At 36.5% G+C, this 27,310-nt stretch overlaps 1 protein-coding gene across 4 annotated transcripts; it reads left to right on the top strand.

Moving 5' to 3' along the window:
* The first annotated feature begins 1,530 nt into the window (after positions 1-1,530).
* On the top strand, positions 1,531-27,310 carry SUGT1 (SGT1 assembly cochaperone of MIS12 kinetochore complex). Of its 4 annotated transcripts, none has more exons than XM_039877177.1 (12): positions 1,531-1,761; positions 1,838-1,913; positions 6,967-7,057; positions 7,703-7,772; positions 8,452-8,522; positions 11,797-11,850; positions 12,235-12,251; positions 14,082-14,116; positions 15,602-15,698; positions 16,477-16,584; positions 23,848-23,938; positions 27,088-27,310. In XM_039877177.1, the coding sequence occupies exons 1-12, from the start codon at positions 1,724-1,726 to the stop codon at positions 27,279-27,281; spliced, it is 942 nt and encodes a 313-aa protein (XP_039733111.1). In that variant the 5' UTR covers positions 1,531-1,723; the 3' UTR covers positions 27,282-27,310. The 4 variants fall into 4 exon arrangements, with proteins under 4 accessions (XP_039733111.1, XP_039733110.1, XP_039733113.1 ...); XM_039877176.1 differs by having other exon boundaries at positions 1,533-1,761; positions 14,076-14,116; XM_039877179.1 differs by having other exon boundaries at positions 1,534-1,761; positions 1,856-1,913.

Here is a 27,310-nt window from a genome sequence, read left to right as displayed (position 1 = left end):
ACAGATGGCAGTCTTTTCAATGACTAGGGTTGGGTCAACTGGCTATCCACACCGGGTGTGGAGGGCGGGAAAGAACCTTGATTCCAACTTCATACCCTTCACGGAAATATTTCAGATAAATCATAAACCTGCATGTGAAAGGTAAAATAATAAAACATCTAGAAGAAAACAGAATATCTTCATGCCTTGGTGTGGTCAAAGCCTTATATATACCAGAATCATTGATCGTAAAAGATAAGCAAACCATTTTCACCTCAAATATTTCTGTAATTATTACCTTCCTCCCCATCTCTACAATCACTGACCTATTTAAGAATCATTTTGGTCTGTAAAAGAGCAGTTGTCTCCCAACAGGTAGCCTCCCTTTTCCTTTAATCACTGTTCCACAGCAATGAGAATAGTACGCTTAAAATGCCAATTTCACTGTTACTGCCTTTTTTGATTACGAAACCTGTAAAAGGCTAGCATCATTAAGAGAATCCTATCCAAGCTTCTCAGCAGACCACACGCAGTCTTTTTTGACCTGGCATTTACCTACGTACGTCCTATTCTATCTGAATTACCTTCTCCACTTCCATCATCGACTAATTGCTATCTTTTGAGGCTGCGACTCGGGCATCACATCTTTGAGACATCTGTCCTACGCCTTACATTCTGCTAAGGGCCACTCCTTGCTATTACATGACTATTCCCCCTTGTTTCATTTTAGCACTTAGAACAGTATTGGTTTAAGTTTCTGGAGGACATTACGTCTTTGAATGCCAGGGCTTAATTCAGATTTTAAAGGGAGTAGATGCTCAACTTCACTTGTTTATCTGTAGTTTACTCCTCCTCCCCTTTTCTCTCCCACCTTGTCCCCTGGAACTTGCTGGAAGCTCCTTCCATCCGACCTGAATACATTAAAGGCCGGTGAGGGAGAGCCTGACCGACTAGGTTGGTTGGAAAGTAAAGCAGCACGGAGACAAATTCGGGCCACCTTCCTCCCTTCGGATGGTACAGCTTTTTCTTCTCAGTAGGGAAAGCCAAGTGGGAAGAAAGCCTGGGCCGGTGGCGTCCTGGGGGTTTGAACACCGCACCGGAACCAAAAGGCTTCCTCCCATCTAGCTTCCGCAAGGGCAGAACTACTTCCTGCGACTCCGACTCCATCAGTGTTCCCGGCGCAAAGGTCCCGGGAAGCGACGCGCCATTCGGGAACTTTCTCCCGGAAAAGGACGCGTAGCGGCGCATGACGTCACAGGGCACGGAAGGCTGGGCTGCCTCCGGTAACCACGAGGAGGGCGGTGAACTGTGAAAGCGGAGCGCTGTGTGGCTCGTGTGATGAACAGACAAACGCCCCCAAACGCCACACGTTCCCGAGGGCCGACAGTCCGTTCCAAAAGCTCTTGGAAGCCACTACCCCCGAAGGCGGCGTCCGACGGCGGGCGCGTGGCGGAAGAGGGCCGGACGCGAGGCCCCCGTCGCCATGGCAGCGGGGGGCGGGGTCGGCCGGGAACCGCGGTCCGCCACAGTCCCAGCCGGCCCCGCGCCCGCCTCTCGCCTCCCCTCGCCCGCCGCCCGCTGCGCGGCTGCTCGTTGGCTACTTAGGACGGAAGCTCGGTTGGTGTCGCTCCAGAAGTTTCCCCCTGGGCGGCGGCGGAGCGGGTAACCTCGGGAGTGGCGGTGGCGGCAGCGTCGGTAGCAGCAGCGGCAGTAGCAGCAGTAGCAGTAGCAGTGACTGTTAGGGATGGCGGCGGCTGCAGCGGGACCTGCAACGGCCCAGAGGTGCGCGCTCTCCCTTCCCTGCTGTTTACTGTTACCCCCCTCCCTCCCTTTGCTTGGTTAGCGAGCCTCGCTGAAGTCGTGGTTTTCCTGGCAGGTTTTTCCGGAGCTTCTCAGACGCTCTCATCGACGAGGACCCCCAGGCGGCGTTAGAGGTGAGCGAACCCGTCCCGGCCTCCCGGACGCTTCGCGGGGGCCGCGGCCGACTCCGTCTCTTCTCAGCGCTCGCCTTCCCGGACCGGGCCGGGCCGGGCCGGGCCTGGCCGCTTCTGCGGTGCCTCAGCCCTGGTGTTGACAGCCTCCGCCCCTTCTTTCTCTGCTACAAAGTAGCCCGGTTACCCCGAACCTCTGTTCTCGCCCCCTCCCACTCCGAGACCGTTTCTGCATTCTCGCAGCTCCTTAGAAAAACCTCGTCTTCTAATGTGGTTGACATGCATAGTCGGCCTGGAAAGATTTTTCTTTTAAATGACGCGACTAGAAGAAAAAGTGAAATCTGGGCTTGACGATATTAGTTTATTTCGGTTTGTCGTTCGACAGTCATCTTTGCCATTTTTAATGTCTTAGGCGATGTGCTAAGTGTGTGGACTCGGACTACCGGGGTAAGACCGTTTGCCCCTGTGTCCCTGCAAATTATCATTTGGCCTGCTACCGTCCATTATTCACTTATTAATCAAAACTAGTTTTTGGAGTTACTGTGTGCAAGGCACCGATTGCTCTTGATTAAAGTCATATATTTAGCTGACTTTGTATCAAGGGAAAGACTATAAAGCTATAAAAGAAAGTAAAAAGTCAAGAGTTAAATAATAATAGAAAGTAATAGAGTCTAAGCCAACGATACATGATACAGGGGGCTACAAAATTTAGCCAGGGGTTTCTTGCTTTGAAGCACGAGGAAAAGAAACCAAACCCTGTGCTATTATAATCTAACATGCCTAAGTTTAGCAATCTGAGGCAAGAGAATCTTTTTTCTACCTATGACTTTCAGCAATAATTTGCCACATGGTAGTCGTGTCTCTCTGAGGAGGTGACATTTGAGCAGAGACCTGAGGGAATGAGCTGGGAAGCTCTGGGGAAAGAGCGTTCCAGGCAGGGAGAGGAGCCAGTGCTGAGATCCTGAGGTAGGGATGAAGCTGGCCTGTACAACGCCGTTTGACTAGAGTGGAATGAAAAAGGGGTATGAGATGAGGTGGGGAGGAAGCCTTGGGCTATGTCCCTCAAGTGCCTCTTAGGTCAGAGTATGTTTTTTTGGACCTGGATATGAAGGCCTTCAAATGAAGTGGTTGATCATAGTTGTACTATAATGTTTCCTAGTGAGGCTTCTGGGATCAGTATTAGAATGATGTTACAAGAGGCACTGAGAATTTTTCTCCGCAGTTCTTTAGGTCAGCTAGATAGCCATTTTCTGAATTTACATTGGTTTTGATCCTCAGACCTGTCCCTCCTTTGGAAATACAGTTGGTACGTAAGATGCTTTTAAAGGAGAGCGATGTCACTTTCCATCCCACTCATTTTACTTTTTAATTTTTTTGTTGAAGTATGATATATGTAAATAACAAATCTGAAGTCCGCAACTAATATGTTGCAGTTTTCCGTATGTATTTTTCACCCAGATTGAGATACAGAACACTTGCGTCCTCAAGGGTCCTTCATGCTACTTCCCAGCCAGTAGTTCCCTTTTCCTGACAGGCAACCATTACTCTGATCTCCATCACCATCAGTTAGTTCGTTCTTGTTTTTGTCCTTCACATAGAATCATAGACTAGGTACTCAGTTGAGTGTAGGCACTCTGTCTTGCTTTAACCATGCGACATACATTCACGTTGTAGAATGGAGTGGCAGTTTTCCATCGCTGTGTAGTATTCCACTGTGCAAATACAGCACAGTTTATCCTAACAGTGGGCATGGAATCAGACTGCTTGTCCAAATCCTGGTTTCCTGATAACTGTAACCTCAGGAAAGTTCCTATTATCACGCTGGATCATAATTCCCATCTTTAACATGGGGCAAAACAGGACTTATCTGAAAGGGTTGTTGTGAAGATAGGTAATGTAAGGTACACGGCGAGACCCCTGAGGTAGGCATCTTGCAGTTTCTTTCCTTTCTGGGTTCCAGCCACACTGGCTCTCTGTCACTTGAATATGTCATGCGCAGTCCTGTTGGATGGTCTTTGGGCGTGCAGTTCCTTTTGCCTAAAATGTACTCTCTCCACTTAAACCCTGTGTTTTGCTTGGAGATGCTCATCGTTTTAGATTTCAGCAGAAATGTCGCCTTCACTGAGAAGCTGTTTTCTCTGTTCACATTTAATTTGGGCCCTAATGTAAGCATCAAGAGAGCAAGCATTTTGTGTATCTTGTTTACCACTGTGTTCTTAGTGTGGTGCCTGGGATGTGGTAGGCACTCACATGTGTTAAACAACTCTTACTATAATTCTTCCAACAAACTGAGATGGGTTATTTGCATTTTCTAACAATAAAGTTGAGGCTAAAGGGATTTACTTGGTCAAGGTTATACAGTTTAGAAGTGATTGTCTCTGGGCTCAGTGCATTAGGGTCATTCTCTGGAGCTGGGGGTGGGATTGGAAATGTAATTCAAGGTTTAGTAGCTGACTACAGATTGTTGAGAACACAGCTGGTTAGCATAAATGGACATTGGTACCACTCGTGCATAGTTATATGGTTTTTCTCTAGCAGTGTTAGGTAGTTTAGGAAAGGAGAAGGGTTGGTACTGTTTATCATCCATGATTGGGGATTAGCTGTGGCTGGAAGAAAACGAAAAATGAAATCAAGTTGAGATAACCCAGAGGTAAAGGCCTTCAGTGTGGGCAGTCTGCTTTTGCTTTTAACCTTAACCAGTTACCTTGAGTAGCATTTTAAAAGAGCTTAAAACTTTAAAGATTTGGAAATTCATTTTCTAAGATCCAAGTCTGAAACAATTTTAATGCCTTAAAAAGGAGTTTTTCCTTCCTATTCTGGGTTATTAGGGTACTTTCTTCACCATTATTTTAGTAATAATTTCAGCATAATTACACTTTACAGCTCACCAGCTTTATTTTTGAAAACTATAAATTGAGTTAATATAATGTAATTTTTTATGTAAGTATATGTTTGGACATGTTTACGATACGTCTCAAATTGGTCTGTGTTAAGTAGCCTTTCGCCACTATGATTCAGATGTTGGCACTGAAGTGTTGGCCTTTTGAGATCCCTCACTTTCAGTCTCTTTGTCTTCTGGCAGCTGGCAACTGTTGTCACAGAAACAGTAGAACTCTGACAACATGCCACTGGTCAGATGTAAGCACAACTCATTATTTTATCTTCACTTTTTTGGGTTTTATTATATATATTGCTTATTCAAAGTAAACTGATTATTGTGCTTTATTCATTTGTGTATCATAACATTCAGTTTGTGCTAGGTGGTTTTTTGTAACTTTTTAGTAACAGCCTAATTAGTCAGTTGTTTAGTTTATTTAACTGAGTCACCATAACTTGTCCTTCTTAACCAACAGTTGGTTTGTATTTTTAAAGATCTTTTGCAAGTTGGATGTTGAAATTCAGAAATTTTTACCTGACTCCTTAAGAAAAGGAATCTTATTTTTCTGTGCACCTCCGGTGTCTTGCCTTTGTTTGTTACATAATATGTGTTTAAAATTGATGACCCAGATATTAATATAATCTTTAACAGCTTTTTTGACCCATGGTATATCTGTTTTCTTGCTGCGGAAAGGCTAGAAATTTATTTTGAAGATAATATTTGAGTAGATAGATAAACTGTCACCTGTTTTTAAAATTGAAAGATTAGTGCAAGATGGTATTATTTAACTTAAGAATTTTAAAGTATTGGAAAGCATATTAATATAAATGTCAGCTGGTGTGTGAAAAAAACTTGGAGTAAAGAAACATTTCCAAGAGGCATGCTGTTTAGTGGTTAAAATCTGACTTGGAGTCAGACAGACCTGGATTTGAATCTTGTCTTTGGCACAACCTTGTCACCGAGTAGTAAGAGAATGAATCTGCACAGCTGGGGGAAGGCGATTCTAGTGAGAGGGAGCCGCAGGTGCAGAGTCCTGCTGGTGTTTGAAGAAGATCAAGGAGGCCATTGTGGCTAGAAGGGAGGACAAGGTGAAGAATAGGAAGAGATGAGATCAGAGAGATAGCAGAGGGTCATATCAAGAAGAGTTTTATTATATGCATTGCTTACAGGTTATTAGAAGGTCTTGGGCTTTTGCTGTGAGTCAGCTGGAGAGATGCTGGAGAGTTTAAGCATAGACATAGTAAAAAGATCTGACTTTCATTACCATTTGTACCAGGGCCATAGGGTGGAGATGGTAAAAAGTGGTTTGGATTTTAGGTATATTGGATTTTAGGTATATGATTACCAAGTATATATTGCTCTGTGAGACTCACACTATTAGGTTAAAGCATAGTCAATGTGTGGCTATTGAAATAATTTTACCCGTTAAGAGAGTTCCAAATCCCTAGAGTGTGTGGGCAGTAGGTAGAGAATCAAATTGTCCCTATTTGCCTGCAGTTGTCCTTGGTCTGACTAATTGTGCTTTTTCTTGTATCATTATTGTTCCATCTATCTGTATAAGCTGTGAATGCCCCATGAATGCCCCAGGTGGCAAAAATGTTAACCTGATGTTAACTGTTTGATCAACTGATAGTAGCTATCTATGGGATACTGTACCTGGGCTTCCTTTGGGTTGTCTGCCATTGACAGAGGATAGGAGAGGGGCAGGTAAGCTTGATTGTGTATTTATTGATTCTGTTTTAACCTTCTTAAACTCTAGATTTAACTTCCAGTTTTTTTTTATTGGACAGCTTCACATTTTCTAGGCATCTCAAATTCTGCATGATCTTTGAATCTTCTCCAAATTAGAAGGAGAAAATCTGTGATGGTCATTGTATATCAACTAAACTCTTCAGAATAAATGAGGTGATAATAATTACCATTTATTGAGTTCCTACTATAGGCCAGGAGCTGTTAAGTGCTTTACATAGATACTAGATTAGATCGTGGGTTTTTGGGGGGGAGAGGGGAGGAGATGGAGAGAGATCGATCATCTTGCAAAGAAAAGCTCCAAGCTTCTTTCCCTGTTATCTTTCCTCCAAATAGTTTATGACAATACTTATTTGATTAAAAGTTATGTTTTAATTATAATTTAGTTCTTAAAAAATATACTTACACTCCATATGTTTGTGTTTGTAGGAGCTGACTAAGGCTTTGGAACAGAAACCAGATGATGCACAGTGTTATTGTCAAAGAGCTTATTGTCACATCCTTCTTGGGAATTACTGTGGTAACTTTTCTTATGAAGTATATTGTTTCTTTATGAGTTAGTTATAAATTTAACCAGGATACAATGAATCAAATAAAATAGAGATCATCTTCGAGGATTTTTAAATTGGTCTTTCATACAAAGAGAAGTAGCTGAAAAATGATACATTATGTCGAGCAAAGCCCATTTAAGTTTTATGGGTGTCTGTTCTTCAGTGGGTGGAGAATTTAGACAGATTTCATTTGCGGTTATTAGATATGCTAACAGAATAGCATATTCACTCTTTTACAGAGTATTTAAGTAAAATGCTCTCGTTGCATTTTTAAATAAAAAATACATTTCTTTATTTTGTAACTAATTCTGGATAGAAAATCTGGGTAAGGAAAAATTAAATACTTTGAATCAAATTGCACAAATGGTAATGAGAAAATTAGGTGAACTTTGTGACAGCTTTATTCATTGACTAAAGAACTTTAAAAAGAAAGTTAAATATTAGACTAATAGGAAGGTATGAGGGTAATATTTATTGAGTATTTTGGATTAACTTTTTCTAATTTAAAACCACTTGTCCATTTCACCAACTTAAAACCCTAGGACTGATTCAAATTTTATGTGTAATATTCGTTAGAATCCATAAATTACTAAAAAACCTATTTTTTCATACAGAGGCTGTTGCTGATGCAAAGAAATCTCTTGAACTTAATCCAAATAATCCCACTGCTGTGCTGAGAAAAGGGTATGCAGTAACTACTCTGGCTGGGTCTGGAGGGCAGATAGGTGTTTAGTTTGTTGAATGAATTAATGGTTGTTTTATATAAATAGTAAGTTCTGTATTTATATGTTTTATAGCTCACATAGGATTCAATTTTAGATAAATTTATACTTCTGTTATTGTATTAACTGCAGTATGTGATAGGAGATGTATAGTTAGTATGTTTTAAAATAGTGATGATTGAAGTAACTGCAAGATACAGATGAAGCTGATGGATTTCAAATCCCTTTTTGTTCATCATTTGGAATTTACTGTCTTTAACTGACTAGAGAATATGTTTCTCAACCAAGCTGGACAATGATGTGAAAACTGTATACCTGTGTACTTGATACCCAGCTTTGTTTCTGTCGATAGGTGTGACTTTATTCTTTAAGAAATTTCTTTATTTCCTTATTTTAACTGTATTTTGAAATAAGCAAATGTATACAATTAAAATCAAGAAATTCTATCTGAAATGAGTTCCAAAATTGGATATTAATGGGAATTATACTAGGTATTGCATAGAGCATTTTGAAAATCTTGGCTTATTAATATATACTTAAATTCTTGAGAATAGAGAACACTAGGATATTTTAATTAGAAAGAAGGCTGTTTTTCATGATCTCATGTGCGCATGGTATTTGTTTTAAATATACTCCTGCAGGATCTGTGAATACCATGAAAAAAACTATGCTGCTGCTCTAGAAACTTTTACAGAAGGACAGAAATTAGATAGTAAGTATTGGAATTATGTGGTAATAAACTCATCCATTTTTCTGTGTCTTAAATATATAGCTGAATTTTGTTAGTATAATCTCAAGTTAATTATAGAAACCTAACACCTTTTTCTTCTTTTTAATGATATTTTGTGTTGATTGCAGAATTTGAGTGCTTGAATATTGATTAAATTGGCCTTTTAGCATTCAAATCACAGGTAAACTTTACCGTTAGAAGCTAAAAACTACATGTAAACACTTAGTGTGCTCCCTCTGCTTAGTCTGGTATTTTACTTTTTCTAATAGAGAAGTGAAAGTTTAATTTGCTCTCTTGTTCAGAAGTTTATTCATTTTAAGTTTTATTCAAATTACTGAAATAGGAAATCTTACAACGAATATTTTTATTGAGAAGTGAACTGTAAATTTAGGTAAATTGTGACTAAGGTACAGAAGAAACATGAAACTTTGAGAGTATTGTGAGTTTTTAATGTCATCTTCTTGAGAGAAATACAGGTTTCCCCTGTCATCTGAGAGTGTTCCTGTGACTCCTTCCATAAGCCAAAATGGTGTAAAGCAAAGAAGTAATTACCATTAATTTATATGCAAAAAATGTTTAGCATTCCCAGACTCAAAAAATAACCTACCAAATCATACCAAATAACACATAAAACCTAAAATAACGCTAATATGTAGTGAAAGCAGGATTATATGATAAATATACAGCCTGTATAAAATAGAAATAATGTTTGTTCACCACACTTTGTACACCCATCAGTTCATTCAAGCGATAGACTTTGTTTTAACCATTACTAGATGCTAGCTAAAAGAGACCACTTTGTTACTAGCAGAACCAATAGTTACTTCAGCAGCTTTCAAGTTTCTTTCTCGCTACCTGTAAATAGTATGCATGGTGCATGCAAGCAAGTTCTATACATACAGAATGTTTCATACATCATGAGTGAAATGCTTAATTACATCCAGTTTTACTGTCAGCCCTCTGTTAGGGTTTTATGATACCTTAGGACAAGATAAAGCACAGATGCTCACAGACATGGTTCAAAACTGTGGCAGGTAATACTGAGATGCTGAGTGTGCAAGCAGCAGTCCTGGGCGAGGAGCTTGGCTGGGCCACTCTCACTGGCTGTGCTCTGCCTCTATAAAGCCTCCTGCCAATCAAACACTGAAGCAAAATTCTTTTTTGGATTTCATTTGGTTGGCGAAAACAGTACTAATATAGGTAGGTCTTTGATAAAAACAAAATGGCATACTGCCAATTTTCAAAGAGCGGGGGATACCTATATATGAAAATTATGACAGCATTATAGATATCTGTGCACATATCTAGAATTGTAAGAGCCAAAAATCAAAATATCTGCGAAATACTAACAGGTGGTAAGTAATCTAGATAATTGTAGACGACATAATCCTGATTGTGTATTGTAGTTTTATCTTCATCTTATGGTAGAGTGTTACCACAGCCCTCTAAAGCAGTGGTTCCTAACTCTCTGATTTTGATTTTGCTCCCGAGGGGCCATTTGGCTATGTCTGAAGAGATTTTTGATTGTCATGATGGTGAATGGGGGTGCACTGCTGACATGCAGTGTGTAGAGCAGGGATTCCGCCAAGTGCTCTGCAGTGCCCAGGAGAGCCCCCACAGCAGGGCAGTTTCTCCTTCAGAATGTCAGTAGTGCTGAACTTGAGAAACTTCGCTCTAAAGTATGATGTGGTTATATTTTAAAAAATTTACTGTGTACTGCTTTGAATATTTGCTTTTCTGCTGTATCCTACTTGAGAAAGGATGTTAGGCCCAACTTTGCAAATGCAACCTACAAATTAGGAAAGAGATCTAAGCAGTAGTTTTTCTCAAACTTGATTATCCCAAGTGCAGTATATGGCTATTCAGTTAGTAGGCCAGAGTATCTGCACCTTCAGCAAAGTCTAAAAAGTCATCTAGTCTCTCAATACATGTTTGAAAACTCGGAATCAGACATGAGTCATGCCATCTTCTAGATTTCTAAGCCTCATTCCTTGTCTTTTTAGAGCAACAAAGTTCTCTGCCTCAATTTCTTCATTGAGTAATATCTTCTTATCATGCCATTGACTTCTAGGATTATTTCAGAGGTGGCCTCAGAAGGTGTCTGCTCTTTGCTAAAATTACTTGAGGATATATAATTTAAAAACAAATTAGTCTTTTAATTAATTCCAGAAAAAATTTATGTTAAACTGTTAGGCTTCCTTTATTATCAGCCAGAGTAAGAAGTTTATAGTTCACAATATTACCTTGTTTTCCCTTTATATGGTAGGAAGCTTGGCTTATTTACTGATTAGTTTGAATAATAGGTTAGTTAAATCTAGGATTTTACTATAATTGTTTCCCACTAGAATGAGAGAGAGAGAGGGAAGGAGGGAGGGAGAGAGGGAGAGAAGGCCTGTGCAGTTGAATTTCATTTCTAAATTATTGAATTAGAAAATTTCATTTTAAGAAATTTCTTATTGCTTTTTATTTTTCAGAATCATCTTGCCTGTGGTTAGCTTGAATTAATAAACTTTCATTTAGGGTACTTCTACTAATTTTTTTAGCACTTATAGTTTATTAGATTCTGTAACTGTATATATTGTCATTATTCTGAGTCTTCAGAATTGAATAGTATCTCTACATGTTTATATTGCTGTCTATAAATATATAGTTTACCATCTATAGTCTTAGCTGCCATGGAACTTGGAGATATGACAAAACTCCACAAAGTATAAAGATGCTCCTTGGTGTTGGTAGGAAAGGCATAGGAACAGGTAGAGCCCCTGAGAGAATAGTGGATAGAATAGGTAGGTAGCTGCATTGGAGAGCAAACTGGGATTGGGAGAGGCTTCTGGACCTCAACCCAGCTGCCAATTACCAGGCCTCCTCCCTACCCTAGCTGATGGCATATTAGGAATCTGCTAAATGTCGGATTTTGTTTTGTGAGAGAAAGCTCCTTTTAAGAAGAGAAGGGTGAGGGGAACTGTAGGTTATCTATATCTGGGAACCAGTAAAGTTGACTGTGGTTAAAACTAATTTGTTTTTAATTAAAGTTTTTCAGGATGAACAACTAAATGTTAACCTTAATATTATATTTGTAGCTATAATATTAGGGTTGCCGTAAGCTCTGTTAGGACAAGTATTTTTATCTTAATTCATTGCTGAATCCTCAGTGCCTGTAATAATGGAACATAGTAGCTAGGTATTCAGTAAGTATTTTTTGAATGAATATTTGGATTGTGCACATGAGATTTTACAGTCAGCTTATTCTTTCTAGGTGCAGATGCTGATTTTGTTGTCTGGGTTAAGAGGTGTCAGGAAGCTCAGAATGGTAAGTATTTAGATTTCCCATGATCTTTCAATTTAAAAGGAAATGTTTGCCATTTTTTGATTTAAACAAATTTGTTTTTAACTTTATAAGTAGTACATATTATTCCCTTAGAGATTTCCAGAGGTATTCTGATTTTTGCCTAGTTTGTTATGTTGAAAGGGAGATTTGGGTGAATTTGTTTTGCAGTGGTATTACTGGTCAATAATTACTAACGAGTCTAAAGTGATTCCAGGATGCAAAATTAAACCACTTTTTTTTTTGTTTAGAATGTATGGAGAATTGATTTGCTTAATCAGTATGTTTGTGCCATAAAAAATCATGTATGCAACTTTGCTTGTAAATACACTGTTATCTGAAAATGTTTCCTTTTTATGTTTTTAATAGGATCACAATCCACAGTGGTAAGTCCCAAGTTTTTATCCTTCATGTTTTTATTTAATTAAAAAATTAGCATATATATTTGAGACAGAACTTCGATCTTTCAGTTTAAATATTAAGCAATTCCATTTAGATACTTGTTCTTTTAGTAACTGAAATAATAACATTTTTTGGTGATATAAATATAGAAGTTTATAGTCATAAAAAAGGATTGGGCTCTTTTAATGCATTTAGTGCTTATGTGTGATTCATGCTGATTTGGTATTATAGTTTAATCAGGATGATTGTTTCTTTGCTGAAAAGTCATCACATTTAGATTAAACAGTTGCTGTCTTAGAAGCACTTGCAAGGCTTGTTATGGCATCTGTTAAGACACAAAGATTAAACTGATTTGGAAATGTTGATCTCTGTCTAATTTTATGTTATTTTGGACATGAAGATTCACGTCTTTTGTTTATTAAAAATTATGGTGGAAATTGTTTGATTTTTTGTTTTAACCAACTTAGTTTGTATGTAACACATAGTTAAATTATGGCTAATGGTTTTTTAGCAGTGATCATTACATATTTAATCAAGAATTAAAATGACAAGGAGTCAGCAGATGTGGTGTTTTCCTGACTCTCAAGTATTTAACCTTTTTGACTGTTTCTTCATCTCTGTCTTCTAGAATTACATTGTGACACTGAGAAAGTCATTTATCCTTTGAGCTTTCTTCATATCTAATCTGGGCCTGATAGAGCTAATCTTCAGGCAGGTTGTGAACGTTGGGCCAGTTCTGTGTGTGCGTAATGACTGGGGTTTTAAGCATCATGGAAGTGAGCCCCATCCAGCTATCCCTGTATCTATGGGCTTCTCTGTATTCCTAGGGTGATGGGTTGGGAATGGGCTGTAGGTGGTGTTGGTTTCTTGCACCTGCTGGTATTTTTGTCCAGGTCTTAAATACTTGGGGTTTGGGACTAGGCCTGAAAACAAAACAATGTCATTTGGTTAACAAAGACCGTCTAGGGCTGCTAAAGGGTTCTTTAGCTGCGTCGCCTGTCATCACTGCTGTAGTTCAGTCTTCTTTTATCTTGGTACCTAGATGAACTGGAATAATCTGTTGTAGTTAATATCTCCACTCGAAGTCATCTAGATTGTTATTTCTAACTAGCTAACACTGGAGAGTAAATCTGAGTTAGATTCTGATCTCTTGAGTGGTTTTACTTTCTTCCTCCAAACCCCATCTCTTCCCTTCTAATTTAGCTACAACTTAGAGGCCACAACCCAAGGCAAGTCTTTTAGATTTACATAGCCTTGACTGGCACATGAGGAAATGTGGATTGGTCAAGAGCCCCTTTGTTTCTGGATAGCCTCTGCACAGTGTTTGTTGCAGAGAGGCCATAAATGAAGTGAGATGTTACCAGGAAGGCACCATGGAATGTTCTTTCATATGTTCCAGAACAGAGTTTGTTGCATGGCTAAGCATGAAGGCTGTACAATAGTCTGAAAAGTGGTTTTTAAATGTTACTATTTTCAGTTTAGAGACTTACTGAATCTGGAACTGGATATTTTATGTGTAACCATTTTCAGCGATACCTTTGGAAAGTTTTTTGGTTTTTTAATGTATTTTTTTTATTTTAGAAGAAGAATCTTTTTTTGAAATTAATAAAATTATGAAATGCCGAATATTGAAATTTTTGTGAAGCCTATTTAACAATTATGGATACCCTGTTTTGTCTTTGAAGGAAGTCTTCATGTAGTTATTCCTTATTGAAGTAACTATAGCACTGGGTAAATTAATAAAACATACATTTTAATATACAATTGCTAAATTAACTTGAAAAAATCTTTCTCTTTCAACTTGGCAAAATCAGTCTGCAACCCAGCGGACTCATCAGTCAAAAATCAAGTAAGTGTTTATTTTTCTTAAAACAGTGCGTGATAAATATGCCTAAAGGGAAAAAACTCTGATATTTAGTAGTAAGCAAGTCTTTACCCTGTGATTTTAAATGTTTCTTCATGTTATAGCCTGGAAAAACTTATTCTAAGGCTGTTTATTGATTAGTATTAGTGTATATATTCAGGTTAAATTCAAATTATTTTTCTACTTTAAACTTGCTTCATCTGGTTTCATATTAGTCACCTTTCCATATATTAAGGAGAGCCTCTTCTAGGTAAGTTATTTACACAGGTAAAAAAGTTAGCAGTAGGTTTGATAGAATTATAACTTAACCTGCCTTTTATGTTTAGAGTAAATTTTTCATAGAATAATTCCGCATGAGTTGAAAGTGATTTGCTGAGGGCAGCAGTTACAATAAGGAATAAGCATCTAGCAGGTAGTTGAATATTAATTATTTATTAGCCACACATATAACTTGTATTCTTAGGACTGTAACAGAAACAGGAGGCATTGATTTGGAGCTTTGCATCCTCACTGAATTTCAAAGGGAAATTGTGAGACACTTAAAAAATAGTTCATTTTTTTAATCAAGGTGCATTTTAATTACCTAAAATGGCTTGGAAATGTTAATTTATTCAATGTTTTTTCTAAAAAAATACAGGATGACTCTCCAAGTACCTAGTAGACAAGAAACTTGGACTAGCAGCAGCAGGGATAGGACACAAACATCAGATGATAATTATGGTGTTCGGAGCATTAGTGACATGATAAATAGTTCTGTCTTTAGGGAGTTTCAGAGCTTTCAGTGGGAAAGAAGCACAATTTCTAGGCACTCTAGTTTTCCCACATACCTTGAGATTGAAGGAAGATATTGTATTTAATGTTATGCCTGGCAGGATGATTTAAACTTTAAGATATTTTATATTAATTAGCATGTTTGCTTCCGCTTGCTGTGCTCAGGGCATTTTGCACCCCCGCTTCAGTTTAGAGATATAGGAGTGCGGAGTCAAGCTGGCCTGCCTCCAGTGTACCACCTGCCGCTGACTGGCTGATTACTTCACCCTTCTGAGCTCATATTTTTTCATCTGTAAAATAGGAATAGAAGTGCTTCTTTTAGTATTAGGTTGAAATGAGAGTGTAAAACTGTTGGTGATACCACCAATAACTGTTAGCCGTTTAGAATAAATTTCGACTTAACATTAGCTTAAGCACAATAGTGTCAGAGATATAAATCAGAACCCAGAAAATCTTGTATTTAAATCTAATGGAAAGGTTAGGGGCATCATCTACTTCACCATTCTCTCCCATTAGTAGAGATCATAGGAAATTAGTTACATAAAATTATTTCTGTAAATCAACAGCTGCTTTGCTATTTTGTTCCACAAGGTGGAGCTCTTGTTGTTTAATTCGATTATAGTTTTTGTCTTGACAAAACACAAAGAAGCAACTCTAAAAAAACTAGAAGTTCTAAGTTTCTGTTTTCTTTCTTAATAGGTATGACTGGTATCAAACAGAATCTCAAGTAATCATTACACTTATGATCAAGAACGTTCAGAAGAATGATGTAAATGTGAAATTTTCAGAAAAAGAGGTTATTAGTCTTTGAACCATTTTTTAATGTTAAGATTAAATACTTTTATTTACAAATATAGTATGTCGCAGAGTAACCTATAGTATGTCATATACCATTTCTTCCTGAGATGATGTAGAAAATGCTGATGAAAAACTGAAGCATTGCTCTTCAATTCGAATCATTTTAATTTTTGAGACAACAGTTTATGTATACTCTAGATTATAGCTAGATGCGCATTATTTCTTCGTTCTTTAGACTTGGAATGAGATTTGTTAGGAGAGAAAGCAGAACTTGATTGGCAAATATGAAAGATGTTAGTAAGATATATGGTCACATTTGTGTGGTATGCTTCATGAAGAAAGGTCTACTTAGTTATGTGCTTTATACATTTTAGAATCTACTAACTGTATTAAGTATGACTTTCCATGTCTTGGTTTCTTAGCATTTAGGAAAAACTTTTTGATAGACATTTAAGAGTTAGTGGTAGAACCAGAAGTTTGGCATGTGAATACTTTTTATTACTACATTTTGCCCTCGTTTATTGGGTTCCTTGATATTTAAATGTTAAATATGTATTATGAAACATTTTCTCTTACTTAATTATGTATATGAGACTACATGTGAAGAATACCAGCTGGGAAAAAAGGGATCATTTTGAGGTTCTTAGATCTGATATCCCATATGAAGTGTTTAAAATAATCTAACAATATTGAAGTTCTGTAATTATATTCAAATTAAGCATGTTACTCTTCTTTATATAAATGTAGAAAATTTTTTGCTAATTTTGTGTTATTAGTTGTCTGCTTCGGTGAAACTTCCTTCTGGAGAGGATTACAATTTGAAACTGAGACTTCTCCATCCTATAATACCAGAACAGAGCACATTTAAAGTACTTTCAACAAAGGTAAGACAATTAAAAAAGGTTCTCAGTAGGAATATTTTCAAAGTATAGAAACATTGGTCAATCTGTGTGATTATAAGCTTGTAGATCCTTTCAGCTACATATCTTTAAAAAGAGAAAGGTAAATGATGATAATTTTTGAGTAACAGTTTTCCCCTCTCAAAATTCTAGAACAGTGGAGTGTAAAAAGTCTGCTTTATCTCAGTGGCGTTTGTATACTTATTCAGACAGGTATAATACTTCTCAATAAAGAGGTTTTCAAAAAAGATGTAATAATCAGCTTCTCTTTAAGATTTGATACTGACAATATCTCTTCTCTTGAACTTGTCTGTCTGGCCTCTTGATATACAAACTCTTTTCTCACCTTATGCCGTTAACAGTACAAACTACTATAAAGATAAATCTGCTCTTTTGTTTTTAGTTAAGCTAAATTTGTTACGAGAGATTATTTAACAGTTTAAATTGCAGTTTGTATAATTTTTAGATTTCTTTATATTTTTAAAAAGTAAAATATTCAATAGAATTAAAATGCAGAGAATATTTTAAGTATCAAAACGTGTAGATAGTAGTATAATTAGGAAAAATCGAACTGAAAATCAAAAAATCTGACTCTGGTTCTTTGACCTTTAAATGTAGACTAGTCACAAAACGGCTATAGGAGTAAATTTTCATCTCTAAAAATGAGAGGTATGGACTAAATGAGCTCTGAATTCCGTTTATCTGTAAAATCATATGAAGGTATATGATGAGTTAATGAGAATGAATGATATAAATAGACTTTTTCTATTACTACACCTTTATACACATGTCCTACAATGTATTATGTTGTTAACTATTGTGTTTAAGTCCTACGACATGTGAATTTTCCTATCGTAGGACAGAGTCAGGGTCAGCCAGTGTCATGAAGAAGGGCACCTGGGCCTGCAGAAAGTAGAGGACGTCTGCAGAGGGCTGGAGTAGGAAGTGCAAAGTAAAGAAGCAGCAGTTTTTTGTATCCAGTTAAAAGTGATCTGCCCAGTTGTTTAAGGGTATGAAGTACAAAGATATTTAATTAGGTGAGAGAGGAAACTGAGTTGCTTGGATGGTGGAAAGTGAGGAAAAGGGACAAAAATCTTATCAAGATTTTTATCTCGCTGGCCCCATCCACATGGTGTAGAATTTGTTTAATAAAAGAATATTGGGTAAAAATCAAGCACAAAGCTATAGATTTGGGAGAGAGATGGGTAAGAAAATTATAGGTTCGGCATTTTTGTGCTTATTTCTAAGAGGGGGTTAACGCATGTCCTTTTGAAGTAATTTAAATGTCAACAAATTTAAATTACTGGTAAATGACTTAAAATGGTAAATGACTTAAAAATTTGTGTCGCCAAGCCACACCATATGCTTAGAGAAGAATATCATGTGTGGTAGATACAGAGAACAAAAGGATGGTCACCAGGTGGGAGTGTGGTGGGAGGATGGGGGGAAAGTAAAAGGGATTAAGAAATACAAATTGCCAGTTACGAAAATCGGGGATGTAAAGTACAGTGTAGGGAACATGGTCAATATTGTAATAACTATGTATGGTCTCAGATGGATACTGGACTTTTTGGGGCGATCTCTTCATGAGGTAGATTAATGTTTAATCACTATGTTGCACACCTGAAACTAATATACCGAATGTCAGCTGCAATTGAAAAATAAATTGAAAAATGAAAATAGTATGTGTGGTAAATGCACAAGTCTGTGTGGCTAGAATCAGGATGTAACTGAGCACTGTCATTTCATACGGTTTATTCCTTTGAATCTTGTGAGTGCTTGTTGATTCTAAGCATTCCCTACTCTCCCTGCTGTGTTCCTAACTTGCCTTTTTCGCCCTTTCCCTTCTTTAAATGCTACATGAGTACTTTTCTTCCTTGGATACTAATTTGTTTATATATAATTTTGTTTCCCTTGCACTTAGTAAGTTTTGAGGACGAGAAGCATGTCATACTTGTGTCTTTGTGTATGTTTTAGGTAGGTTGCCAGATAGAGTACAGGATTCCCAGTTTACAGACATTCAATAATTTCCTGTGCATTGTATGTTGTGGGCGCTCAATAATTGTTCAGTGAATGAATTTAAATTGGATTCTGACGTTAACCTTATGAAGTTGGCAGAGTATTTTCATTTTCAGTTTTATGGGTGAAAAACTGAGGTTCATGGGTTTTAAATGCTTCCCTAAGTTTACACAGTTACTGAATTGTTCAGTCTGGCCCAGGGAGGGGGAATGCTTTTACTTCTGTAAAGGTGGTGTTTCTTTGCTTAGGTCTTTCTAAGTTTGGGATTAAAGAATTAAGATTCTAAGGATGTATTCTGAAGGCTGATCATTTTTCTTGTTCTAATCTAAAGTAATAAATATTACTGTGTTAAACTACCAACTTCTAAGCTGTATTTTATGGGAAACAAACTGAAAGAATTGTACAGTAAGCCCTCACTTAACATCATCGATAGGTTCTGCAACTTTAAGCAAAACAACATCCGATGAAACCAGTTTTACCATAGGCTACTTGGTGTAAATGTGTTAAGCATCAACGTTACAGCAAAATGATGTTGAATGAAATGATGTTATTCAAAGGCCTGCTGTGCTTAATTATATCTTAAGGGAAATGAAAATTCTGAACCCTTTTTCATACAGCAGAGGGAGACTGTTAAAATATTGAAAATAAACTCTTTCTCTGGGTTACTGAGAGTTATTTAATGATGACTGTAAGAGAGGGAAATAGCCAAGTAATTTGTTTTTCCTGTATATTCACATGTCCTGAATCCTTATGTGAATTGAGATAAGGATGCATTTTGCTCAGAAGAATTTGCTTAAAATGACAAATTGTATAAAATCTATGGTTTAAATGGGTTTGTTTCTGTTTTTGTTTTTGAGAAATTTTTTTTCTTTTCCACCTTCAAGGTTGAACGAATGTTGCATTTTCATGTATAACCATTGGTTTGGTGATACTCAAGTGAAATATAATTTGCAATGAAAATAAGAGATAAGACCCTTAAATTAATGAAATAGCATTTCTTAACTAAATACTTTACATTGTAATGTCTCATGTTTTTCCAAGTCAGAATTCATATTTTCAATGTCTTTGATAGTCATTTTTATTGAAGATCAGCTTTCATATCTGTCTATTAATCCATTTTCTTTATTAAGAAACTGTAGTTTCTTTTTTTCCATTTTGTTAATTTTCTAACAGTATTTTCTGCTCACAGTCATAGAATTATAACTTCAGTGACAGCTATGCTATGCTGCAAAATACTCATTTTAAAGATTAATATTCACTCTAAGTAAAAAAAAAAAAATCAAATTTTCAAAATCTTTCAGAGTAAATTTGTCCTTATGGAAATGTTCTCATGTTCCTGTTTTAATCAGTGATTTTTCTATATTATATCAATATAAACTGTGAAGGCTTTTAACTAGAACCATGGGAAATAAAAATGCGTGTCTTTAATTAGAGACAAATAGCTCCTTTTTCCTTCTTAACCCACTAAAATGTGAGAAGTTTTAGAGTGAATTCCTGTTCTAAATATACACAGAAGAATCCCAATGATGATGAAATGGAGCTGGGATGTCTGGGGATGCTCCTTTTTTAAACACAGATGTGGGGATTTGGGGTTGTTTTATTGTCTTTTTGATACTGCGGTGGTAATAGTGATTTCTTTTTTTAAATAACTGAGTTTTTGCTGATATTTAAAAATTATAGACCTTGGAGCGTATTCTTGCCACCTTTTCTATTAATGTATATTTATGCATTTTTTAAAGAAAAGGATTTTATTGTACATACTACCTGTAACTAGCTTTTAAACTTACCCGTACGTTATGGATATTTTTTTCATGCCCTTAAATAGTCTATAGTAAAGTATCTCATTATATGCATTTACTGTAGCTTATTTAGCTAGTCCCATATGTTTGACCTATGTAAAATCATAGTGGGTAACTTTTGACTGCTGTGTATTATTCTGTGTAATCTTCACCAGTATCACATAGTGTAGATATTTTTATCATCTGTTTACAGGTATGGAAACTGAACCCAGAGATGTTAAATAATTTGTCTAGATTTCTAGCTAATTATGATGATGAAGAAATTGAAATAGCATTTAGTTATTTGCCAAGTACAGTGTTATATTCTTTTCATACATGGTCTCATTTAGTCCTCATAAGAACCCTAAGCGACGTAAGCCCTATTCCATTTTACAGGAGAAGCTGGCGCTCAGTGAGATTAGTTATTTGCTTAGAGTCATATATCCAACAAGTAGTGCAACCGCTTGCGACTCTTTCTATAAATATACAACCGTTTTTTTGTCTTGTTCTCAACCTCTGCTTATTTATAAGGAAATAAGTAACACTTCTAGCAGTAAAAGACGCTTCCAGCATGTTATTCTTTCTTAGCTCTCTCATCTCGAAAATTTGAATTGTATTCTTTTATAGGGTGGTTCTGTTGAGTGAGATGATATCCGTGAAGCACTTCATACGTGGAATAAATAATACGTGCTCAATAAATGCTTTTGCCATTAGTGTTTTATCCCAATTATTTAGATTTTTATTCAGGTTTTAAAAGCAATAAACACTTAACAGAAAATTCTGAAAAACGTAAAGGAGCTGAAAAAATAATCACTCAGCCTTAACTACTGATGAAATTTTGACATCCGTCCTTCCAGACAACTAGATATTTCTCAATTCTTAGGTCTGTCACTACAGATGATATACACTGGAATTTTTTGTTCATGGGAAATGTCACTTCTGATAGATTTCAAGAAGAGTAGAGGCTGTGACCTTATGTACCAGCACAGTGCCTGGCTCAGAAGGCACTCAGTAAATATTTGAATTGAGCTATTAGAACTTCGGAGAAGATTTTTCAGTTCTTCATTCATTACCATTTCTTACACTTAAAAAAATGATTATAAAATGATTTAAGTGTAAAAGTAAAGAAGCTAGGTGTGCAGTCTGGCCTCAGGGAGACTGAGTATAAAAAGGAATTCACAGAAAATTAGTCCCCCCCTTTTACCTTTTAAAAAAGCTGCTTTAAATGGTTTATTATGTGCAGCTATTTTAATGAATGGATTAAATATAATTTCAAGTTCAAGTCAGCATGTGTCAGTTGAAACAGGTCATTACCAAGAGCTTTGACTCTGGCTTAGTAAAGGCCTCTTTGTACATACTGCAGTTACTCAGGTTATAGTGGCTTTCAGGAGATGCGAGGGCTGGTGTGTGCTGCCTTTCATGTAAAACAAGGAACTTTTTATGGTAGTGGGAACATGAGGTGCGAATGTGGGGTACCCTGTGCTGGAGATTGGTTAAAGATAGTGTTGATGCACATACTGTTTGCCAGGTCTTCATTTCCAGATGAGTTGAAAATTAAAGGTGCAAGATGCAATTTTAGGGGAATGTTAATAGCCTTTTTCAGTAACTACTGCTGTGTCATTGCCAGCTTTTAGATTTCTATCCCTTTTAGATAAATATCCCAGCAATGACAACTTAAAGTAACCAGAGTGCAATCCCTCAGTACTGTATATGAGAAAAATTAGTGGTATTTTGCTTTACAAAAAATTATCTTAGTTTATTTTAGGAAATTGTAGGTATTATCCTTATAAAATATTTGTGTTTATTTATGTAGAATTTTAACATGTACATTACATTAAAAATACTATGCTTTTTGCCCCTTTCCCAATGACATTTGTTTCATGTTTTTCTCATTATGAAACAATTTTTTGTTAACCTTTCTGTGCTCCTAAAAAATGATTACTCAAAGATCATACCCCTTCCATACCATCACTTAAATCTGATTAAAATATGGGGCAGATTTCTCAGTGATTTGTTAAGGTGGTTTAAAATGTAAATTTTAAGGATTTGCTCACTAAATTCAGGTGGTAGAAAGATTACTAGTTATTGCTAATTTAAATGATTCATCAGATCTAAAGGAATCAAAGAATCAAGATGTGAACTGGCTTTTCTTTTTGTTAAATCTGTCTTGATTTTATTCTATTTACAAAAGTAATAATTCTTTGGAAAAAAATGTTGACATATAAAATACCATTTGATTCTTAAAACTGTTTGCATAGGAATTATTGCTATTTACTGTCACTATTAATGCTAATTTTTTGCTAGGCCAAAAATGGGGATGAGAACATTATTTGACTAAGGAAAACAAAAGGTAGATAGATGTAAGTGCTGCGTATTAGGGTTAGAGGTAGACCCTGGGGACCAGCCAGTAGAAGATGCTTTTAGGATGCTGCTAACATTTCCTTTTAATAAGTGACCTTAGCTTAGTGTTCAGAAGCTGTTCATAGTCTGATTTAACACCTTTTCTTCCATCTGTGTTTTTTACTGCTCTAACATAAATCCTGAACCTGTGGCAAATTAGTCTTCTCTCCTCTCCACTCCCTGATGCACTGTGTCCCCTTGCACAGGGCTCTGGTCTTAGGTTCTTCCCTTTGCTTTTGGATACCTACCCCATCCATCATAGCAGATGCTCCTTCCCCTCCCAGCTCTTCAAGGCACCCGGAAATCTTTCCTGATCACATGTGGATGTGAGCTCTCCTGAGCCTTTAGAACGTTTATTTGCCTCTAGAGTTCCTTTCTTCAAGTGTCTCACGTACTTTCAAATTGTCAAGGATATGTCTTGAATGTTTTTAAAAAATCTCCCACATCCCCGAAGAATATACCTTGCTTATAGTGGGTGTTTAATAATTATCGAATGAACGATTGTGAAAATCTTGGCATTAGTTGTATTGTTTTTATGCAATGGAATGAATTTTCTCCACTCTAAAACAGGTTAACGTACATGCAGAGTTAGTAATTCCTTTAGAGCAGTGGTGGGCACTGTTGCCATTTGGGGCTGGATGCTTGTTTTGGGGACTCGTCCTAGCCAGGCATCTTAGCACCGCCTAGTCTGTCCTCACTAGATGTCAGCTGCACCCTTACCCCTCACCAGTTACAATGACCTGCAGTGTCTCCAGATGTTGCCAGAGGTCCTGGGTTCACTGTCACTCTTGGTTGAGAACATTGCTTTAGAAGAAAAAAGCGTAAGGATTTTAAGACCCTTCTTGTGGTTTATAATGTGTGTTGTTTTTTAAAGGATGGCTTTTAAGTAGAAACAAGTGTTTCAGAATTCTTCAAATTTAACCTTGTGTAATTTAAGAAAACTATCTCAAGGACACTGTTAATTCTTATAAAACTTTGATAACTTAAGAAAATTGCATTTTTTATGTCTGTTTTACATCGAATAATGAATTTTATTTGCTCTTTCCTCCAGATTGAAATTAAAATGAAAAAGCCAGAGGCTGTGAGATGGGAAACGCTAGAGGGCCAAGGAGATCTGCCGAAGCCAAAACAGTTCGTAGCAGGTTTGTTTTCTGGCCTTGATGAGCTTTAGATTTAAATTGTATTATGTAGTTGAAATTAAGTAGTAATGAGCATTCTTTCTACTTTCATTATGTTCCCAAGGGAAGGTACATTGCATATAATAACATTTCTCTGTAATGAATACGAAGTAGCCTTTCTCATGAAGGCTCTACCTTAAACTCTAAGAGTCTAAATGAGTGGCAGCAGCCCAGAAAGAGTTGGGATTTTGTTTACCTTGTCAGTTTATATCAGTTGGAGGTGGTTTATTTTCATGTGTTGGATTTTTCCTGTTGCTGCTTTTTGGTTTTTAAGTCAGTAGTTTACTGGTATATTTCCTTCTCTTCCCTCTCCTTTCTTATTTATTCCTTTCTGTTCTGCTGATATTGTAGCTCTAATTTCCTGGAACTTCAGGGCTTCACAGAGTAAACTATCTATCCCATTTCACCATATTGCTAACTTAGAGGTGGAGGCAAACAAGTAATGAAGGCCTAAGGAAAACTAAGAGTAGAGTGGAAAACTAGGGTCGATTGTTCAGTCCTTTAAGGGACAGACTGCTTAATGTTGAGGTCAATTCTAAGCATATACAATAGGCAGGCAGATGTTTTTCTAATGGAATAATAATCTGCAGGACCAACTGACCATGTTTTACAGCAGGGAGAGAAATTTCTTTTTGATTAGCGTTAATGCTTTGATTTGATGATCAGAATGAGATAACATTGTGTTTCAGCTACTTTAGATTTTTCACTGCTTTTTTCCGTAACAGAAAACATGTTTCCTTTTGGCATCTTTTAGAGAACACTGGATTAACCAACAGATCGTTTATTTTTATTATTTTTATATTGAAATAATTTTAGATTCTCATAGAAGTTGCAGAAATAGAGTTTCCATATACCCCTTACCCAGCTTCCCTGGATGATAGTATAGTGTCATAACTAACCTATAGCATAATTAGCAAAACCAGGAAACTGACACAAACATAATTTTTAAGAATGAAATATTTTAAGTTGATGATTAAACTAAGTTCTGCTTCTCACTTTATTTGAAAGACGTAGTAAAGATGTTACGTGCTTCTCTTGGGGCTGACTCCTAGAGATTTTTGGGCTGAGTTTTATATATAGCTCAAAGCAGTTTTTAAAAGAAACACTTCAAATGTAGTATTTCATTTAATTCTAATACTGGGCTGCCCTGTAGAGTAGGCAGCTCAGTATTGTTTCTCCTGTTTTACAGGCTCAGAAAGGTTAAGCAACTTGCTTAAGATCATCCAGCACTTCTCATTGTCTAGGACTAAACCCAGGTCTTCAGAGTTTGGGTCTGGTTCTTCTGTTAACCCCGTGTGTGATACTGCTTGGTGCTCTATTTTCTAACCATGAGAAGTCTCTGCTGACATGAGTATCTTTGCAGTTATTCCATGTTGTAGTGAATAAATAGCAAGGAAGTTAGGATACTCATCTCTCAGTAATTTATCTACTATCTATAGGCATTAAAGTTTTTCCGTGATCAACTATTAAAGATTTCTTGGTTTTACAAACGTACAAACGATTTTATAACCTTTTTCTAAACTCAGTGATTTGCATAGTCAAGATGCTTCTCTTCCTGTCCTGTTAAATTTTTGTAAGGAATCGATATGCTCGTGGGATCTGTGCACAGCAAACTGCAGACTGCAGATGAGGGCACGTTGCTTAACCTGTCCAGGCAGTGGAGATGAGAACCTGGGTGCCCATCCTTCTGGGGAGTCAGCATTAGGGTTCATTAAATCCACGTTTCCTAGGCTCTTTTTATGGCTTGCATTTTTTGTTTTTCTCTGGCTACTAGTGATAATGTACAGAGATTGAGGAAGGGTAGGTAGGATTTAGAAAATAGTATGCTTGCCCTGAATAAAACTTTGTGGTGTGTTATGATTTTGTTTTGTTTCAAGGCAAGGATGGGCAGAGAGGAAATAAAAAAGGATGGACAAAAAAAATGATTAGTAATTTCTTAACTATTTTGAGGAAAGGGATATAAAGAGGCAGTAATGGAAGAGAGATATTTAGATTAGCATTAATGTGTCCTGATATACTGATAGGGAAACAATCAGGTTTTCTTTAAAGCAATGCAGCTACACTGTCTAATACAGTAGCTGCTAACCACGTATACCTATTGACACTTGAAATATATGACTAGTATGGACTGAGAGGTGCTCTAAGTATAAAATGCATACCAGAGTTTGAAGACTTCATATGGAAAAAAAGAATATAAAATATCTTAATATGTTTATATTGATTTCATGTTGAAATAATACTATTTTGGATATATTAGGTTAAATAAAATATATAATTAAAGTGCATTTCGCCTGATTCTTTTTAGTAATGTGACTACTAGAAATTTTCAAATTTCATATGTGGCTCACATTTGTGGCTTGCATTATATTTCCATTGGACAGTAGACAGAACTGCCCTTATAGCTGCTAGGTAGGTAGGTAGGTTACTTTTTAATATTTTGCGTACCTCTCTGGCTGCCAGCAGCCTCCATTTATCCCAGTGTGCCCTACAAATACTGTTATTTGCTTTGTATGCATGATGTCGATCATCTCATGTAGTATTTTCAACATTCAGAAATTCCTTATTTCTTCTACTGAAGTAATCTGGTACTTTCAATGTGGGGAGAGGATGGAGTCTTAACTCAGTGTTAAATAGCGTGGATAATTATTTAATTTTCAGTTTATTTCTAGTCTGAAAGAGATATCTTAGAAAAAAGCCACATTTTTAACATTTATTAAAATCTTGTTTATAAGAAATTTCTTTACGAAATATCTTTTTAAACTACTATTTTTAGAATTGTTTGTACTATCTTTTCAACTTTTCTGTAAATATAAAAGATTCCATATATTTCTCACTGAGTTTCCCCTATTAACCTGAAGAATGTTTTTAATATAATATTGTGTAATGTACCAAAAGTTTACACTTTATTGAATTATTAAGCTCAAAAGAAATTCCTAGCTTTTACATTATACTGTTTCACTTCTTAGAAATGTAAATTTAATTATTCACGTATATATCAGAAAGACTTATTTCAAACGTGAACTTCAATCACCTGTTATTTGCTAAAGTGCTCTATACACCATGGTCACAAAGTTTACATGTTGTTTAATCACTTCTGTCTTTTTACTATATAGATGTAAAGAACCTTTATCCATCATCATCTCATTATACAAGAAATTGGGATAAATTGGTTGGTGAGATCAAAGAAGAAGAAAAGAATGAGAAGTTGGAGGGAGATGCAGCTTTAAACAAATTGTTTCAGCAGATCTATTCAGATGGTTCTGATGAAGTGAAACGTGCCATGAACAAATCATTTGTAAGAACATAAACTTAAAAAAACATAGTACATTTCAGAAA

The sequence above is a fragment of the Pteropus medius genome, unplaced genomic scaffold (genome assembly GCF_902729225.1).
Source record: "Pteropus medius unplaced genomic scaffold, Ma_sr-lr_union100, whole genome shotgun sequence".
Classification (NCBI taxonomy): Eukaryota; Metazoa; Chordata; class Mammalia; order Chiroptera; family Pteropodidae; genus Pteropus; species Pteropus medius.
The sequence above is the reverse complement of the archived record's forward strand: the minus strand, read 5'-3'. Positions and strand labels throughout refer to the sequence as shown.